Here is a 21,194-nt window from a genome sequence, read left to right as displayed (position 1 = left end):
GTACCGACTAGCTATTTTAGTACTTTCCCGTCGCGCTGTGGAATATTTAGGCCGATCTGAACATCGGCAACCCGGCCAATTGTGGAGTTATATTGTAGGGAAGCTCGGGACAGCAAAAAACCGGGTCAAAAACGGAGCATCGAGCAGCCAACGGGAAATGTGCAGTTCTGCCAATGGATCTTTCCACGACTCTTGCAGAGGGTAATGCAATGTAAGCCCGAGTCAAGAGTCGCCACGGCTAGGCAGAGATCAGCTTACCGCAATCAGAATGTCGGCGGCGTAAACAGCTCCCCAGAACACAAACAGCAGTGCTACTGCACTCAACTGGATCATCTCAGTTTCCTGTAGCTTATTAACCTACGTTAGGCGAATCAAAGATTGCTAAAATAGGAGAAAACTAATATTTATAACCAGGCAAAGCAAAAACCATCGACGCGGTGCGCCATGTGAGCTTGCGTGACCCGAAATTTCGCTAGTTCTGCACAGACGAGACGCCGAAACAGCGGTAGCGTAAGCTTGACACCTTCACTTTCTAACAAAGTTCCATGCCTGGTCGTTTCTTCAACGTTCGGTATACAGTTTAGTGTACGTTTCGGGACCATTTCATGGCAAGAACTACAACCAAAACAGACAAAACTGTGCACGTTTTGTTTCAGGAAGTAAGTCTATTTACATACTTTTGACCCCTAATACATGCGCGTCCGAAAAAATACTTCCCTCTGAAATCCCCCAACTCTGAAGCAAAAAAAGCAAAAATTATTACCAAAACGTATGTTTTGTCATACGTTACACTTTCGTTGTGAATGGATCTTCGTCATATTAACTTTAATATCGTCACTTTATGGTAGCTTGTTGCGGAATGATATCTTGGGTGACCTTTTGTGAGATGCATGGCTAGTGAACTGCGCTCCCTGCCGGTTGCCCGTGACAGTGCAGCTCAACTAAACCTTAGGACAAGTGTTTCATCAAAACTAGATACCGTGATCAGGGGTTTTTCTGAACTGGGGAACAAGGGCGCTGCGCCCTCATGTAACAAACCAGCGCCCTCATATCAATTTTCAGATTGAAGCCTAAGTCTTTTTCAAAATCATTTTTTTCCAGTAAAAATACAAAAACAACACCACATATCAATACATTCTAGCATTACAAACTATGTTACTCTCATAAAAATTCCACAATCTTAACACAAACTTGAAAATTTAGCTCTAGTAGTAAAAGTTTGAATGGAATAAACAATGTTCATTGAGAACTTGCTCAAGACATGTAGCTAGACCTCCTTCATTTGCATACTATAGAACAGGCTCTGAAGTGAAACATGAGACCTGAGTTTGTAGCAGCTTGGATGAATGTGTTGCAATTGTGCCATGGGAAAGGTTTCAGCTTATGGCAAACCCAATGTTGTCATCTGGAGCTACTAGTAACATTGATCACTAATTGTGTAAGTGTATAAAGGGTGATTTGCAGATTGTGTGTACTGTTGATTGTACTTATATTTTATAAGTGAAATATGCAATGCATGAATAGAAATTTGGGAAAGGTACATTGAGGTTAAGAGTTCAAATTTCCCCCCTCAAGTAGCCTCAAAATGTCCCATTTCAACCTCAAATTTTCAAAGGCTTCACATGGCGGAAAGGGGGAAACCCCCTTCCGCACCAACCCCCCCTCGGTCGCTTCGCTCCCTCGCCGTGATACTGCTCCCTCATACCAAATTTTTCTAGAAAAACCCCTGGTGATCATGTGTAGTCTTTGGACTGGTTTTCCTTACATTAAGGCGTGGGGAGTGAAACTACATTTGTAATTGTAACAGCCAATCAAAACGTGTCTGGAGATGCGTCAGCTAATCTCCAAGCAGATGCCTTTCGGTGGCAAGACAAGTTTGCACGGCCACCCAAGTGGTGGCTAATGGACACTCCTTTGGCCAATGGACACTGCCTTAATTGCCACCATATGATCTGCTTGGAGATTAGAGTCAGTGACGTACATATAGGTTTTTCCCAACTTTTTTCCCATTTTTTCCCCAGAGCATATATTAATCAAATCAGTATATGGCCTAACCATGCATAGCACTTTGGTAGAACGCGTATGATCTGCAACGGGCAACATTCCGATGCAACGTTGACCAAACATCCGACGAACTTGCAAAATGTTCTTCCGACGACGTGTTGGCCGGCACGCGAGCTCTTCACTGCGTTCACAAACAACTTTCACCTGTCCTAAACCACATCCCTCCAGCGAAACACACACCGGCGCCCCTCTCATCTTCCACCCCCTCCGCTAGAAAGTTGTTTACCGACGGCGACAGTCTGGGTCGGTTCTTTCAGGGGAATCCTACAGAACAGTGCGCGGCAATGGGCGCTCACATGCCGGGGAGAAACTGTATCTTCTGGATCGCAGAAGAACTGATCCTTGCGAAACGGTCCATTTATTATTCTAGAGGAACTGTAAGCTATCCTCTGTATGTGTTGTGTAAATAACACTGGAAATTTTTTCAGAGAGAGGAAGAGAAGGAGAGAGAGAGAAAGCGGGTCTAATTTTAGACGTCTAACAATGGCAGATTCATTCTCTACCATGGGAAAATGTGAAGTATAGAAGTAGTGCGTAATAAAATTGTCCTGTCAAACAAAAAGACACTTGTTTGACGCCTACAGGATAATTCTAGTGCACCCTGGACTCACTTTTATAGACCTCGGTCACGTATGTGTCGGTTGGGCCTGTTACGGCCTGTTTGAAAATTGTACAGCATCAAAGTCATTCGACGACCTGCGACGAATGTTTCCGCGCCCTTACCGATCAATAATCACTCACTTTTAATTTTGTGAGTGAAGAGCCCTAGACGTTCGTTGAACATCGTTGCCGCCTATTTCGGAGATTTTTTTATTTTATGTGATGGTAGCTTGCCTCTTCTATATAGTGAACAAACACTCAACATAAAAACTTCCTTATCAAGTGCGCAATATTTGTGACGTCTGAGTTGTACGCTTTTCGGTTCCGTCATCTTGGGGACTGAACGGCACGGATGTTGTACTTTACCCAGAACCATGCTCAGGCACAGTTCGGGATGGTCCACGCGTATCCAGAACCGTGCCTGGAGGAAATCTACCTTCCTAGATACGAAGAGACTATCCAGAACCGTGTCTAAGCGTAATCCTAACCCATTCAGGCATAAACCTATATAGGTATTGTTCTGGATAACATCCTGGCTTCATGAATTCGACATCGCCCTTTAATTCAACACTTTAACCTCCTTACTTTGATATAAAGAGGGTACGTCATCTAACCGTAAGCCGACCTGACGCGATATGCCAGAGTTTTTTGAAGTCCGTCGCTGAGTGATGCCCTGGCCCCCGTGCCAGCATTGGTTCCACCTCACCTCCCCACATTGTAACATCCTCTGCTTGAGCGCACCCGTTTAAACAGGTGTCAGTTCCCACCTGAAACGCCTATCCTCGGTTCCCGCCAATTCTCTGTGCGCGGCCCACCTTGTCCGATAGGCGTTGCCAAGGCGACGGGTCTAAGACAAAGGCCAGGTTGTGCCTCATTCACTCAGGCATTCACCGGGTCACACGAGCGCTTTGTCTCGGGGCAACTGCGCATGCAAGGCCGAGGATCGGGTAAACGTAAACCGTTGTAACGTGTAAGGCTATACCGGCAATTGGGTAAAATATTTGGTCGGGGCGGGTCGGCCTATGCCTCACTATGGACACCCGATCCCTTTGTGTGAGAACTAGAAACAACGTTGCGTCTTTCGCCGCCAAAAACAACTTGTTTTCCCTTAGCCTCTCCAGATCCCCATCTCTTGAGCTAGCCTTAGAAGATGTATCCCTGAAAATAGGGTATCTAATATTCTAATCTCTACCAACAAGTCGGATACCCACAATTGCCCGGAGACTGTCCGACAGACGACACCCTGGTCTTTTACTCGCGTTAGAAATCCAGATTGTTAGGCGCGGTAACCGTACCCGGTCATTCCTCTGTGTAGCTAGGTGGAGGTATCGCTCTTACAAAGATAACAACAATGGAGGAGACCCATTCAGAGCGCTGATAAGACCAGAGAATCGGAGTCGAGCGAGTTTATTTGTCCTGGCAGTTTTCACCTCTCCCTACGGGTCACCACCAACGTGAATGGGGAGTGGGGGAGATACGCGCAGTGTGGTGACGTTTGTACCCGCTTAACGTCAGTCTTGAAAGCCGACAAACAACGAGCCAACATCGCAGCGACATCGTCACACACCAGGAAGCGGCTAACAGGTGGGTTCTCTTCGTTTCACGCTGATCTCGCCAATAAGTTTCACTCTTTGCCTGCCAGGAATGTGACCAATAAACCAGATATAAACACAGAGTTCAGATTCACCATAAACACTGATACAGAACCATCTGGGGAGGTTGGAAAAGAGAATCTGTTCCACTAGAAAATAGACAGGTGTGTACTGGTACTTCAGATGGGAAACCTGGTGTTAACGTGTTCCTTCATTCAGATTGTCACTTAAGGTAGGTGACGTTTTATGACGATAAATTGTCCCAGTCAAAACAGTCCCTAGGAACAGTACTAGTTCCCAATGTTGTCTCTATAAAACCAGGTTTTACTTCAAGATTGTATAAAATACGTCTATATATAAATCTTCATCGGACTGGTTTGAAAAACTGCAAGTTTAACCTCTCTCTAACGCAGTCTATATACGAGTAATACTGGAGGATCAAAACAGTATTATAACTTGTTGCCTTGCATAGAACGTAACAGTAAGTTGACAGCTAGTAACACTGCAGAACAGTAACTTGAATCATTTAGAGTCATTAAAACGTCTTTACAGGGTAGTTTTACCCTGTATACGTCTTCATTGTTCGTATCCAAACAGCTGTTATTTAAACGTTGAGGCTTAAGGCCAGTTGACTTGTACGCCTCATTACTGCCGGACCACGGAAGTATTTTGTGTATTGAGTCAGTTCATAACACAAAAGACGCCTGACTATTTTCTCATTTTGTTCAATGACGTCAGATAATTAGCTGTTATAGTGATTAGTTGTGTTGGCCAGTACAGTTAAACATTTACTCGACTTTTTTCCTTTAAAATTCCCTGGTACTATACGTCAGAAATCGTATCAACAGGACAAACTTTTAACGGAATTTTGATATTGACAATCCAGCAGTACTCAATACATATTGCAAAAGGCATCACCGATGGTCATGTTTTTATTCGGGCAAATTTTGGGTTTGTAAATTAAAAAAAAGGATATATATCGAGTTGATATATCAATCAATTTACATTAAGTATATCTGTATGTATTTCATATGAATGATGTCCTCTTGTACTTCATTCTGTTTGGCATCAATGTACAATAAACGTGTAGAGGAAAACGGGTTTGGGTTGAACAACAACTGATGACTTTTTTTAGGGAAAACAGAAAATACAAAGCAAGGAGTGGTTGACATGTTATCGAAAGTCACAGGGATTGGGAATCGAACCAGGACCTCTCGCTACCACTGACGATGTTGGACCATTGTTAGAATGTCAAGGACATGGGGGAGGGGGGTTAGATAAACAGGTGCAGATGATGTTAGCAGAAGCAGCTACTCAAGACAAAACTTCAAGTACAACACTTCAATAACATAGAATAAATCACCTACAGTAAAAATTAAGATGTTAACACAAAAAATAACGATGTGATGAATTCCATGATAAGTAAATGAATATTTAGGCAAATACTAAGATCTTTCTAAAAGTTCATGGTCGATGATTAAATTTGAGTACCCTGTCCGTTTTGATTACCTTGGTATGGTACTTTCTACTATCATATGACGAGGACCAAATTATAGAAATGTTAGCAATAATATTCCTAACTGTGGTGTTCACCGTTTTAGTCACATAGTGATAACGAATGTTATAAGTAAGTTGGCTTATTTTATTTTCATCCTTAAGCTGCACTATAAAAGGCGACAACGGATAGACATATAAATATATATAAACGACTATACATGTACTTTGACATAACTCTAATGACAATAATTTGCCTGAATGGTATTTTGGTATGGTTTCCATATGGTTTACATATAGACAGTATCTTCGTGGTGTCATCACATGTGTTAAATTCACCTGTATTGTCTACCTAGAGACAGATACGCATGGGTGGTCTCAGGTAACCCTTACCCGGTGAAACTGTTGAATTGCCCGGGGCGAAAAAAGACTTATCCTACCATTCCTATACTGTGCTTAAAGCAGTTGAATCGTTTGGGTTTTATTTGTATAAAGAGAGTCTGACCGTGATGCCCAAAATGACCTGAAGCCGTATCAACGCTTAGAGATGCTCAGGAGTACAGGTAAGGAGGTGGGAGGGGGGCGTTTCGAATTCGTTCCTCGCATTGTGTGTCTGACACACACATCGTAACTAATTATACGTACTATATTGTCTAGCGTGTCAACATGCTGGCGCTAATTGACGAAGTTTGAGGCATCGGCGTGTTAATTGAGACTGTCGTATTCAGGAAGACTGCTTTTCTACTTCTTCCCATTTCTGTTGTACGATAGAAAAAAAGGTAGTGGTCATATCTGTTGACACACAGCCGTCGTGAGGTATCGTAGAAACGGCACAAAAAGGGGGCCACTCTATTCAGTCATGTAATGGACTCTTCACAATGGATAACGACTGCAACACGTTTGTAAAATCGTAGCATTCTGGAGTGTGGAAGCAAACTTTGCGAACAGACAACCAAGTGTTTGTTTGAACAGAACTAAAATGGCTTCTAAGCAGCCTTACACCTGTGTAGTATTGTATATAATTGCTCAATTAGGCATGGTCAGAAAAGCCGCCATAATTGGGCAATTGTAAACATCAGGGTGTTAATGGATACTTTGTTGAAGCCAAATGTCTTTACAGACTATCGCCGTGCTTTGTTTAAGTTATGGCGAATGTTTTGCTACCACAGAGATCACTCGGGTAGAAAAATAACTTGTCAGCTGGTTGTTGAGTCACAGGATTTGTTGCTTAGTTCTAGATCATACAGTCAAGGAATTGTGAGAGGTGTGGAGCAGTCCTTATCATTCATTTTCATTAGTACTCTGAGGGATTGCATTGAGTCGATGTTTGACAGCCTAAAATTACACCTGAGTTTAGAAAACGTTAACGTTTATGTAGAAAGGTCTACCCTACCCATTCCTACCATGTGTTGTACTTGTACGGACAATTAAGGATTTGATCACTAGTTGAATATGCAAATCCGTACTGGTGATTTCTATCTCACCGCCTGTTTGAATTAACTGGTGTATTAGTTTGATAAACTTGTATGAGCAGTTTTTTTTACGTTGAAAAGAATCGATAAGTATATATATAGGAAAATGACTAGTACTCCCTCCCCGACATACACATACATACACACATACACCCTACTATATCGTGGGTTCGAGGTAGCCTCCACCAGGCCTTCCTACGGGGTATGGATCGTAGAATGTGGGAAAAAAAAGGAAATAATTGGCCGGGAGAGTTTCTACAGTGGCTTAACACCCCTGGCTAATAAGTCTCCATATTTAGCGAAATCGTACTGTTTTTGAACCCACGTTGGTAGTCTGGTAGAGACTAGGTTGGAGGCCGCCATGATGTGAAAGACCAGGTGGGTTTTGCTGTGGTTACGGCCAGGTAACCAGATACCTGTCCGCACAATACCTCAGGTGTGTGTTCACGCAGGTGGGCACAGGTAGGACATGTGTTTCTCAATGCCACGGTTTAGTCACGTTAAAGATCGCGCTTCTTGATTTCGGTAAGGTTGACTTATCCGGTGTGTTAACGTCTCTCAATGGTGTTCTGAAACCCATAGTTTTCTGAATCGTTATGACAAGTATATTTCATTATCGATTGGTATAAGTGACGTATTTTTTCGTCTCTTTATGGTATTTCTATTGTTTGTTTGTATAAAGTACATGTAGAAGGTAATGTGTGATAAGTAGACACTTAGGAATAATTTTTGCCTCGCAATACGAAACTTTTACAACATGGTTAAGGAGGAGGACGATCCATGCAACAGCCAGATGAAGTATTTACAGTTATAGATTCATGTTTAGTTTTAATCTTCAAGCGATCACACGTTTCGCCTAGCCTCCAGGGTTTGTCTCAGTTGCTCGTAAAACGAGAAGAATCCTGATTGTGATGTATCGTAATTTACAGGGATCAGATGAACCATAAGTACTGACAAAAGACACTTTCAGTGTAAGTTTATGCCATTTATTAGGTGGATTTCATCAACTAATTTACTTCATCCAAATGATGATCTTATTGGCATAATGACACACATTTACAATTCGCCAGTCCTAAAGGTTAACATAATTTAGATCATCTGGCGAAGGTATGAGATCGTGGAACTCTTGTTTAACCTAATTATCACCCTGTTACCCACAACTCAGCAATTCTTTCACTGTTTCTTGGGTTCAACTTTTCTCATACAAATCATTAAGTGTTAATTGCTTCATGGTAAAATTCACTAGAAATAGATACACGTTGTGAAACATAGATCTAAGAAAACGCGTATTTCCCTTCCCTGTGACATTTGATCGGACCACCCCGATGTAAATATTTGAAGACCTCCTGAGTTACACTATCCAAACGTCCCTCCATGTTGCCTAACCACTACCCTGTGTGTCGCACACCTCCGCACGGCCTTCAGCCTGTTTATGTTTGCGACATTCCGTGCCTGATAGCCGTGAAATTAGAAAATTCCCACGAACTTAACAACTTGTTTTGGGTACTTTTTATAAACAGTTCGTATGAGTAAGATTCTCATTCTGTCCTATTGATGTGATTATAAGTTTTGTATAACAATATCAAGCGTATTCAACTAATAGAATAATGTTAGCTATTCACGGGGTAACTTTTTGGACCACCTAGTGGTTTAGAGTGCATTTCCTGTTAGGAAATTTGATATCAGTTCCTGCGAAATATAAAAACAAACAACACCTTTGGAAAGTTGTTAGCTTTTAAATTAGTGCATTTCCAGCTATTAATTCTGACCTTTTAAGATCTTTATACAGCCGCACCAATCCATGTTGTGTAAAGCCGTTCGTATCATTTTTGACATTCCAAGGCAGGGTTCGAAATTCCACCTTAATATTTGTAGGCTGGTGCAGATAAATTTGAACTCTACAGCTGGTATATTTCGATTCTGATGTCTACCTGTACCAAACCTGTACTGGGTTATATATGTTTTGATTTATTTGATGATATGATTTTTTTAAGTGTTGACTGTTACCACATTTGAAGCATGAAATAGATAATGGCAACGGTTTCTGAACACTTTAAGTATAATCTATATTTCCTTAAATATAGAGTGGTGCAGGTAAAATTTGTCTGGTGTAGGTAATTTTCATCGATACCAGAGCAGGTATGTAGAAAAAAAGCATTTTAAGCTCTGCAAAAGCTTTTGACATACTGAAGGACTAAACTTTTGCCAATCTTTTTACACCCAACAGGCGTAACGGGCGGACTCTCAGCGCGGGACAAAGGTGTTGTTTACCCAGGGCTTGAGGTAAACAAACAAACAAACAAACAAACCGAGACGGGGGACATCTGCCAGTACAACAGGTGGTTGGGGTCATGTGATGACGTCAGCGCGTGACTCGACTTCGATCCGGCAGATTTTCGATCTTTTCAAAGTCCAGACAGACAGAAGGCTGAAAGGGTTGGACACAGGACGGCCTGGAGAAGTAATTGTAGTGAGATTTCACCGTGATTAGCGTGGAAAAAACGCTTATCTCTGTATCCATAGCAACCAAGCATCCGGCCCCCTTATTGGATAGGATTAACCCTGGCGAGTGACTCACAGTGCGAGTTTCACTACCACAAAAATTTTAACCGCAACAACGCAAAACTAAACGTCAGCTGGAAGAAATGACCTCTGCTGTGACCTTGACAGTGATCTAGCAAGACACGCTTGAAGACGTGCCCAGCGACTCAAGACACTGGTTCTTACCCCCGGGAGGTTTGTCGTGTTGAACTGTACACATACACGGCTCTGTGAATGCCGAGGTAAATCAGGTTAGTCCGTGCTATTTAGCCCGTCGGAAGTCGCAACACGAAACCATTCAGTGGGACAACGCTCGCGAGGCTCCCCCGTGAGAAAGAGCCGGGCCTGACGGACAATGCTCACGCCGAGCTAATCTTCCCGGGCGCCGCCCAGTAATTTCCAGCCTTTGTGGGATGTAGAAAAACGAATTGTATTCATGGCAACTCCCATGGTGATGAGGATGGCGGCCACGGACCAAATAATCAAACAAACCCGCCAGGTCTTGGCGAACAACAATAAGATGTATAACGAGATTAAGTCCAGTGAGAAACACCTCATGCAACTCTACCAAGACTCCAGGGAGAGCGCTGAAGAGTTGGAGGCTTCCTACAAGGATCTTAAGGAGTCCGAGAGGGAAAATGAGCGTCTCAGACAAGAGTACTACCAGGCCTTGGCGGAAAAGAAGCAATTCGAGGAGGAACGAGACTCGTACTTCGAGTACTCTAAGATTTTGAACGAGAAGAAGGACAGGTTTATTTCGAGAACTCAGCTGGTGACCTCCACCAGCGGCAAGTACATCGAGTTGTCCTTACAACTGTCTGAGAAGACGGACAGCTACATAAGGAAGCTGCTGGAGGAAGTGGAGAAATTCCACCAGGTCTACGGCACCTTGACTGAAGAGAAGGAAAAGTTCAAGCGCGAGTGTACCGATCTGAGTAAGGAAATTGAAGTCTTTAAGAAGGAATCTGAGAAACTGACCACCGAGAGAGATAAGTATGAACTGCAGGGAATCGCCCTCGGGAGTGAGATAGACGAGTTGAAGGAGACGAGAGACACCCTGGAGGAAGAGAGGAACAAGTATCGAGAGGAAGGGAGCAAAATGACCAAGGAGAGAGACAAATACAAAGAGCAAACAGAAGAGTTGACGAAGGACAGAGACCGGTTTAAGGAGGAATCCATCCGCCTGGCGGAAGAGAAGGATAAGTACAAGGAGGATGGCATCCGACTCGCGGGAGAGGTGGAGAAATACAGCTCACAAGTCAAAGTACTGGAAGAAGACAGGAACAAGTTTAAAACAGAATCTGAGAAGTTGACGAAAGAAAGAGACGAGTTTAAGGAGGAAAGCGAGAAGCTCTTGGTGGAAAGAGATGGTTTCAAGGAGGAGACGGGAAAACTTAACACTGAGATTTCACGCTTTAAGGAGAATGTCAAGGGTCTGTCGAAAGACAGAGATAAATTTAAGGAACAGGTCGCCAAGCTGACACAAGAAAGAGACATGTACCGGGAGGACTACAGGAAAATCATCAGGGAAAGAGAAACGGTGGGGAAGGAAAAGGACAGGCTCGCGTTGGAGGAATTCAGAGCGAAGGAGAAGAATTCAGAACTCAGAGAAACAAAGAGAGAGATAGAACAGAGGTACGAGTCCGCTAAGAAGGAAAAGTCTAAGGTGGAATCTATGGTACAAAAGGACGAACGGACAATGACTCAGCTCAAGAAGGAGATTAAGAAGCTTGAGAAGATAATCGTAGACTTGAAGGCGCAGAGAGATCGCACGATTCGACGGAAGGACGCGCGAACGCAGACAGATCAAGACTTGGAGTGTGAACTCAGAGATATCGCAGTTGCACATGCTCAGCTCAAGATGAGGCAGGCCATGAAAGAACGCGAGAAACTGAGAATAGAGAGAGACAAGGCTGAGAAGGCGCGAGACCGCGCTCTCTCCGTACTAGACAAGAAAATCGAGCAGAGTGACTCTAGCCGAGCTGCAGCGGACAAAGCCAAGGATCGTGCCAAAGAACTTGAGGAGCTGGTTAAGAAACTCACCAAGTATTACGACGCCTCCAAGAAAGAGCTAGCCAAGGCAGACGCGAAAATAGACAAAGATAAGAAGGCGATTGAAGACTTGAAGGATGACACTAAGAAACTGAAATCGCGGATCGCTTCCTTGAAGAAAGAACGGGATACAAGGAACAAGGAAGTCCAGGTAATGTTTGTTCCAATATTTCTTTCCCTTCCCCATTTTTCTTTTGATTGCAAATGTTTTCCATATCAACAGGGCAAAGACTGACAATATGGCCTGTCCTTTCTATTTGTGAGTTTGAAATATTTTATGCATCTTATATTATTCAAATCCGGCTCATTATTCTATCTAAATAAGGTAAGTCTAACCAAGAATATTAGTTTTAAAATAATATTCCGTGTATTGGCTGGCGAGACTACAACTTACTTGCTAACGAATCTGTCAGAATAGTTTCTATTTTAGACCAGTCGTCATGACATCACTTGACCCCCCAGACTCTTGCCATTAACTTTGTTATTCTACCAAATAATGTAGAGACCTCCGCGGAAGGATGGTCTATTTCCGTATAGTGTTTGAGAGATGTTTACTCTCTCGTCTTCTGTCCTCTCTGACAGTTTCATTCTTGTTATATCTTCATGTGAAAATGTAGGACAATTTTAGAACAACTTGGAATTTTGGAATCTTTTTACGGTTTCGCCCTCCTTCCCCAAAACACAGGCACGCAAAATCTCCCCACACTTTCAACCCTGGTCTCCGTTGTTATTCTTACAGTAACGTGTACCAACCACGCTCTCACCTGTTGTTTATAAACATTGGGTTTCTCCATTGTTTGGGGTGGTCTAGTGAAGTTATGAGACAATGGTGTCCTATTCCACCATTTTCTGTTCTTGGGTTTCTTGGCATACTAGTAATCGTTTATTCAAAATTCATGATTTCTACTAATTTACTGTTTTTGATTGTAAGTAAGCTAATGCTAGTTATCAGTAGATATTGTTGCGAGACTCCTGATACAAACACAGCCATCTAGCGTTTTTATTGGGAAGTGCATATAGAACAAGGGAAATCGTAGATTTCAAACCTCCGGGTTTTTTTGTGTTCTATTGGTTTAGGTTATTTGTTTGTGTGTAGTATGAAAGTTATGTGCGTAATATGTTTGTATGTGTTTGATGGCTACTGACGGTTGGTTCGGTATGGACTGTTGATTAACGTGTCTGACAGCCTGCACCGTCACCCGCGCCATTACCCCCGCCGTCATCCCGCGCCGTCATTGCTGCGCCGTCACCCAAAATTTTTATCGGAACCAGACACCCCTCTGTTTGACCCCTTTTGAATGCTAAGACCGAAAACTGCAACCGCCCCATTCCTTAACAACATGGTAATTACCATTTTCAGCATGGCGGGGGTGTCCGGAGCACTTAAAAACCTTTTATTTCGACGCCCATAAACACATATGCAATTAAACAAAAACGTTCTGCATCATCTGCAGCCCAATAGCAATACGTATACCGAACCACAGACAAATCCGTCCAGCCGATCGCGAGAAACAGCTGCTGACAGAAATGTTTCGAACCATAGTAAAACCTCCTCGCGGAAGGATATCTCCTTCCCCGGAGGTAACTACCACTAGCATCAAGGCTGAGTTGGTCTACTTTCTGTTTCTATGTTGACAATGAACTTCACACAGTTTCTCCTCTTCCCTTCCAGACGGACAACCCAGACGAGAACGACGAGGACAGCGTGGACGAGGAGAAGGAGGAGTTAGAGCGTGACCTTGAGCAGGCTCACCTTGACATTGAGGACCTGCAGGAGCAGCTGAAGCAGTCGGAAGACATGCGGCGTCAGACGGAGCAGGAGAAGGAGAAGGAACGACGCGACTACGAACTGGTGAAGCGGAAACTTCGGTACTACGAGAAAAAGATGGAGGAAGAGAGGACCAAGAGGATGAAGCAAAGCACGCAGCCTGAGGAGGCTAAACCTGCCAAAGAACCCGCTGCCAAACCGCCTCCGCCGAAACCAAAGACAGCGCCGCCCTTCAAACCATCCAACAGACCGCCAACTGCGCACCCGAACACGCCCAAAGCGGCGTGGTCCAACAACAAGACGATGTCGTCTTCGGTGTCGTTTCGCACTCAACCTCCGCCGGCGTACGCAGAGGCGCCGAAGTCGAAGATCACCAACCCGTACATGATGCCGGCGGGCATGCCGGCTTCTAGCCCGATGTCGGCGGCCGCAGCGTCCTCAGCACCCGCCTCTGCCCCGGCTGCCGCCAGCGGACCGACGATATCCCGCCCGCCGGCTAGCATGGCAGGTCCCGCGGCGGCTAGCATGCCCGGGCCCGGCGGCTACGGCGGCTACGCAGCTCAGACACAACCCAAACCCAACCCCATGAGGAGAAACACTTTCCTGAGACCATCCGGAGGAGGAGGGAAGCCGGTTCCTACAAAAACATCTAAGTAGTCGACAAGTTGAAACACATCATCAACAACGTGGAAATTATTCTACATATAGTGATTTTAAAAAGTGTCCTGTTCCTTCGGACGCTAAAACATACGTGGAAACCATTCATAAATATATCATTAGGACAATATACATACATGTACATAAATGATGTGCACTTAGGGCTATTCCATTAAAAGCATCAGGGGATGAGAAAGACTGTATTGCATTGGCCAATTCATTGAAGGAAGGGGAAAAAAAGAAGTTCCATAGTATCAAAATCACCCTTTATCATATTAAGAAAACACGTCACTACTACTAAGACACGTGACAGAACTTTCACTGAAGAAATAGATACTCTAATATTGGCGTAGATGAGGAGTTCCTTTAGAGCAAAAACCACCTGTTCGTTTATGCAGTACACTATTTGTCCGGTAGAGGCGCACTTGAGCAGTCATGTCGGAACCTCGGCCCCTGCAAGTGCTTTATGGAATAGCCCAATATTCACAGACATGCTGCTACAATGTACAATCGTCTTACGAAAATATGTGTTATTGCTGCTTAAATGTCCATGTACGTAAAAAAAGCATAGTAGAAACTTTTCAGTTTTTCAACTGAAACAATGTGTTGTTTAGCCATAGCCTCTACCAGGCTTCAGAAGCGGCTGGAAAGAGTAGAAATTGGTCAAATTTTGCCAGCGGAGTCGGTCCGCTAACAGATATTGAAGTTTGCCGCTCTACCAATTTCTTATCTTTTCAGCCGCCTCTGAAGCCTGGTAGAGGCTAGTTTAGCCATATGTGTCAACGTTCTCTGGTCAAAGCCATATGACGTCACTTCCGTTTGAAGTGAAAGAGGCCAAATCTCTTATGAGAGAAATTCTTGCTTTTTTTTGTGTCACGTCCCGAATTTTGCATGTGATGCATGTGATGAATATGAATTTGTGAATAAATAAGATTCGTATAAATGTTATACGTTTTTATTTTGCTCCTTTTGTTTATCAGTAGGGGTGTCTATTCAAATAATGCATTGTGTTGGACATTTGGTAAACAAAAATTGAAGAAGGAAATATCTTTCTTTCCCCAGGTCTTGTCTCCAAGACCAAGGCGATCTGAAGATAGAGAGTACAGATCTCACAGCATAACGCTTTGGTCCCCTTTTCATCAAAACCACCTGTCCACTTTAGTTAATAAATGTTTTACCTCATCAATATCATATTAGGCAGTGTTTGTCCCAATAAAGTAACCAGTCTTTCCCCTATCTCTCTCCCTGATCTATCTCTAAAGCACAAGCAGAGGCATTTTATGTTCGTTACCACAGACACCTGTTCAACTGCTGAGCGTTCCACAACCGCTAGAGGTCGCTTTCTGAAGGCCGCCGTCGCTAAAGTCCTCATTAACATAATTTATGACATTTTGTTCACGCCTTCGTTACCGGACACCTTTATAACTGCTGTTCATTCTATAACCGCTAGAGGTCGCTTTCCAGAGATCTACTTTACTAAAGGTTCATTAACATAATTTATGTCATTTTGTTTCACGCATTAATAATGCCACTAAAAGTATATTAAAGACACTAACCGTAAATTGCAAGCAATAATGTATTACAATCTTAGCATTTTTGAAAGAATATTGAAACTTTTTGTCGACATTTATGAAAAGAAACATTTTATAGTATTAAATAACCACAAACGAAATGTTTTGGGATTTCGGCCGGCCGGTGATTGGTCGAGCAATCGGTAAAAAGGGCATTTACCGTCATTGGTACTCAGGCTGCTTTGCGGCGCCTGGGCGGAATCGCCATCCAGGGATTTCGGATGCATAATCTTTGGGAACAGAGGCTGTTGGTTGCCACTAGCACCGACGCCCACAAATAATCAAAGAATATGTGAGCATCGTGGGTCCAGGCACGGACAATGAGGTTCTTCGAAGTTCTATGTAGTGTCCATGTAATGTCTTTGGAAGTACGAAGAAAATCTATAATGTCATTGGAAGTACTAAGTATCTTTGGGAAGAGAGGCTGTTGGTTGCCACTAGCAGCGACGCCCACAAGTAAAGCAAAGAATACGTGAGCATTGCAGGTCCAGATACGGACAGTGAGCTTTTTCGAAGTTCCATGTAGTGTCCATGTGAAGTACAAAGAAAATGTATATGTCCTTGGAAGTACTAAGTACCTTTGGGAACAGAGGCTGTTGGTTGCCACTATATATTAGGAAAGACGTCCACAAATAAAGTAAAGAATGTATGCGCATTGCACGTCTAGGTACGGACAGCAAGGTCGCTTACATCTTATTCATATAATATAGAAGTTCTATGTAATGTCCTTGGAAGTACTGATTGGATCCTCTCTGGTCGGCCAACTTCTTTGGTCAATTAAAATCCTTTTTAGGCCGATTTCTACTATTTACTTAGTTAGCCTGCAAATAAGTCTGGTGTAGCGAGAGTATCTTTGGGACCAAAAGGCTGTTGACTGCCACTATATAGCCACCATCTAACATATGTATTCGTATTCCATCTTAAACATTCTTTGTTTTAGTTAGAAACTGAACAACAGGCCAAAACAGGTACATGCACCCCGATAGTGTCCCGCCAGGTAGGCTCTTCAGTCTGGTGTAAAAGCCTGACGGAATCGAACCGCCAACACCACCAGGGCACATACCTGTTCTGTTTTCCTTGAAAAGAAGCCTAGTGCTATCCTTAGTGAATATTTATATCACAAAAAAACATCAAATTTACCAACGTAAAAAGCATGCATTTCAGATGATTGGACATTCCGGGAGAACAGGTCTGCTAGCATCATGGAGGTTTAACTTCATGCTAGCATCTAACGTTATAGAATCTACCAATCAAATAGTAAAGTAGAACTAGAAATTGCCATGGCCAAAATAAAGGGAATAGTATACGGGGGGGGGGTAGCCGGCCAGAGTGGGTACATTTTGCGACCCTTTTTTGGCCAATTTCTACTGTTTTTCCAGCGATCCGCGGTGCCTGGTAGAGGCAACAAGTTTGCCATTATGTGCCCTTCTTGTTGGTAAAATAAATTTCGCCTTGTCGCCCCTCGAAATCAAATGGCAGATTCCGGTCTTGACGTCATCACTTCCTGGCTGGCTCTGTTTTTCGAACCGCGATAAGATCCGACTTCAGCGGGGAAACCTTTACGGGAAGACACGATTTGCCGCGGCTTTTGGCGCCATTTCTGAACATTTTCTACACCGTCGTGCAGTCTGGTAAGTTACCAAGCCAACAGGGTGTTAGGGGCTGCTTTTATTTGCTGTTTAGGCTGTAGGATAGCCGTGTGCCTTTGTTTGCTGAGAACTATCCTTCTTGCGAAAGACCGGCATGCTGTGCTATAAAATATGGCATATTTTGATGATAAATTAAAATTTCGAAGCGAATGGTTTTCTTCCTCTGGGATGCAGAATTGTACGTCGAGGACATAAATTTTGATACCAGTTTCTTTATAGACTCCATATTTGCATCAAAATCTCTGTACAGAAGTTGTGAAAAGGCGTACTGAAATTATCGGTGGGAGGGGGGCGAAGACAGATTCAAAACAACTCAAGACTGGAACAAAATGTACAAGAAGCGGCAGAAGTTAGTTTGAGAATCAAACATAAAGCTTGTCATGATGGAAAGAATCGTCACTTGCCATATCACAATAATTACCAGCTGCCTGGACTTTGCTGCCGCAAAGCGGTCCCAGGTTGTAGAGCTTTGAAAAAGAAGTGTTGCATATATACTAGTAGTAAGTCTTGCTTGGTAATCTTACAATAATGCCCATTTGGTGGCTATTTTCACTGTCAAACTCTTAGTGCAACTTGTGATGTTTATTTTGCAATTATGATCTGCAGCATTCTTACAATTGTTGTAGATGTTGTATAAATGCTTCTGTTCCTGTCTTCCTTTGTAATGACAATGTTTGTTTGTTTAACTTTGGTTTCTTTCTCAAATTTGTCGGGGGCTGACCGTGACATTCTTTCTAGCGTCCTTTGTCCAGTGCCCATTTTATCCAGTGCAGGTGTGACAAATCTTTGCTTGATGAGAATCGTTAACGTAGCCTCGTTATTTGGTCCTTTGTAACACGGTGTAGGTTACAGCTGTGTTGAATACTGATCTTCTTGTTTACCTATCAACGGCGAGGTCAACACCAAGCAGACATCCCAAATAAGTTTGTTTTTCTCTTCAGGTTCTTCCTTACCAATCCAGAACACATGCCAATTGTCTCATGTTGTCATACAGGCCTCCTGTTTTATCATTGGAAGTACAGTAAATAGTTACACAGCCAATCTGCCAAGGCACTGAATTAGATTTTGGCAGTTAAGCCTGTAGAAGGATTTGTAAGGGATGATCACATTACATGTACTGTACAAGCTTTTCAAGGAGGCACGACTACATATTCATGGTAAAAAACCTGTGCTTAATAGTCTGACAGCTGATCTGCCAATGCAGTGAATAAGATTGGGCAGCTATAGACAGACTTGTGAGAGGACGCATAAAGCGTGTTTTGTGAAAGTGGCACGGTTGACGGCAAGTTTATGACAAAGAAATTGAGCAACGACTTCTGTTGTTTCACTCTCCATACAGCTTTTCTCATTAACGGTACTCATAAAAAAATGGGAATTTGAACTTGAAGACAGATTTCTTTTGAGCCCTCATGTCCTAGTACTTTAAGTCAATCTTTTAAACTTGAAGTGATGCTAGATGAAAAGCTTTAGTATCAAAGTGGCCATATGAAAAGAGGTAGGTCGTACAAAGGTTTTGAAAATGTTTTAGTTGGAACTTAAGATTACCTTGTGTCAGGGAAGTGAGTCATTGGTGGAAACTGTGCCACCCTCATTTCCTTTCCCTAAGTTATTTTGGAAACAAGATCTTCCGATTGACCACAACTTCTTCTGTACCCTATTTGGGTGTGAACACCTGTATTGTCTCAGGAATGTGAAGTAAAGTAGACATGAAGAAATGTCTTTCTCACTGAGTGTGAGTACTAGTAATATTTTGTATCAGTTTCTCCACAGGTAAGACAAGTTTTGTTGTTACAAATACAAGCTTCAATACAAGTACAAAATTCTAGGATTTGGCTTCAAGGCTACTATAGCAAATTCTATATAAGATTGCAATTGTTGTTGTTTGTCTGCCATGGATAGTGTATGATTACTGTCAGTACAATTCACCTGTTTGGCTCATTTGCGTGCATGACCTTTGTGAGGTAAACATTGATTGAACAAAATCTAGGCAGGGTCAAAGTCTCATAGATCCCAGGTTTCTACAAGTACAACTTTGCAAAAAAAAACTAGGTCTTATTTTGATATTTTAAAACAAGTGATGAAGAAGAGTCTGATGATGTGTTCAACCTCAGCAAGGACATTATATAGAGATATAATGTCCTTGACTTAGCAGATATTTCAGCTAACATGATATGACAGCAGTGTGAGAGTGTTTGTGTCAGGTGTTGACTTGACCAGGCCAGTCAATATCACCTCACCTCACATGATCTGACATGTCTTCACATGACTTCCAAGCCTGCCTGTCTGCTACTAGTAATAGTAGTATATACTGATTTATGAACAACATTTTTTCTCTGCTGTATGTTTATTTTACTTTATAGTATAGTATATACTTATATTTCTAGCATTGTCTAGTATCTGAACCCCCCCCCCACACACACACACACACTTGTCATCAGCGTGACCTATTTGAAGACTTCCTGAAGTTCCTGTCCTGAGGAACAGTTGATGCTAATGGTATCCCCAGAGTAGGTATCACCAGCATCATGTGTCCGGTTCTTTGTGGGGGGGTGGGGGGGCATCTTTCAACAGCCTCCCATCAACTAACATTGACAGCCATATCTTTATTTCACACCCCCTTTCAAGTTTCCACTAGCGGCTAAAATCACACTGAGCGGTCAAGTATTTGTCAGTTCACTGTATGAATTTAATAAATTTAAGAATATTTTTTTCCTGTTTTGTGTGTTTTGTAGTCTTTAGAAAGTTATACTTTTATGTGATAATATTGATTTTTTTGTGATAAGATTGAAAAGAATTAAGCCTGTCCAAACAATGCTGTCAACTGATAATTTGTTGAAGAAGTGACAGTCTCTTGCTTTTTTTCAGGACTCAGACTGTACTTCAAAGTGACCTTTGACCCCCTGTGCTGACACACACCTGCCTTAGTTTTCCCAGCATGCACAGTGGTAACCATGGCAACCTACAGCAGACCAATGTGCCAGGTTGGTTCTATTTTTCTGTACTTTCACTTGACCTTAAGCTTCGAGAGGCTCAGACCTCCCGTATAAGCCATGTTTTAACACAATATAGTCAGATTTGCAATTTTAAGTAGATATAGACTGATCCTGATTGTTCCTACATTGCCTACCTGAACTTGTGGTGTGGCATGTAGCTCTACTGCCTCCAGACCAGGAGTACCGGTATCCTTAACCAGGTGAAGATGATTTGCTGACCATGGTTGATGGAGTGTCACTTGCAGAAATAAAACATAGCTGTCAGTTTTATTACCAAACAAAATCTTAGTAGATGAATGTTTGTAGATTAATATTAGTTAGTACCTGGTATTCAGTATAAGATTTTCATAGACATAAGTGTTGGATTTATTGCTTGAATATCTATGTCCTGGGTCACGTGTAGTGCATTGAAACAGTTTTTATTTACATGAATAATCAAAATGTCATATCCACCATGACAGTAACGTCATGTTTTGTTTCAGATTACCAAACAGTCCATAATGACTTTGTAGAATTGCCCAGGTCAGGAGCAAAGGGTGAGTGAACAGTCTTAATGCTTCCACTGAAAATTAAACCATGGCAACAATCTTTCCTGTATCTTTGGCTTTTGAAAATGATATCGGAGAAGAATCACTACATAAGTACTTGTATGAAGAAACCAGGTATCATGTTGCAAAGTCATGTTAGCAAATTTTCATTTCATTGCTGTAAACAATTGAATTGGAGGGACATAGATGATAG

General features: G+C 42.6%; 1 protein-coding gene and 1 long non-coding RNA gene across 2 annotated transcripts; both read left to right on the top strand.

Moving 5' to 3' along the window:
• Nucleotides 1-9,451: 9,451 nt before the first annotated feature.
• On the top strand, nucleotides 9,452-14,474 carry LOC109487427 (myosin heavy chain, clone 203-like). The gene is made up of 2 exons (XM_019791422.1): nucleotides 9,452-11,966; nucleotides 13,488-14,474. The coding sequence occupies exons 1-2, from the start codon at nucleotides 10,200-10,202 to the stop codon at nucleotides 14,238-14,240; spliced, it is 2,520 nt and encodes an 839-aa protein (XP_019646981.1). The 5' UTR covers nucleotides 9,452-10,199; the 3' UTR covers nucleotides 14,241-14,474.
• Nucleotides 14,475-17,291: 2,817 nt separating this feature from the next.
• On the top strand, nucleotides 17,292-21,014 carry LOC109487354. Its single transcript, XR_002141246.1, has 3 exons — nucleotides 17,292-17,442; nucleotides 20,326-20,441; nucleotides 20,936-21,014. It is a non-coding gene; the product is annotated as an uncharacterized LOC109487354 (long non-coding RNA).
• Nucleotides 21,015-21,194: the final 180 nt, after the last annotated feature.

Source organism: Branchiostoma belcheri, unplaced genomic scaffold, assembly GCF_001625305.1.
Source record: "Branchiostoma belcheri isolate BF01 breed outbred unplaced genomic scaffold, Haploidv18h27 scaffold88, whole genome shotgun sequence".
NCBI lineage: Eukaryota > Metazoa > Chordata > Leptocardii > Amphioxiformes > Branchiostomatidae > Branchiostoma > Branchiostoma belcheri.
This window is presented reverse-complemented; position numbering and strand designations above follow the sequence as displayed.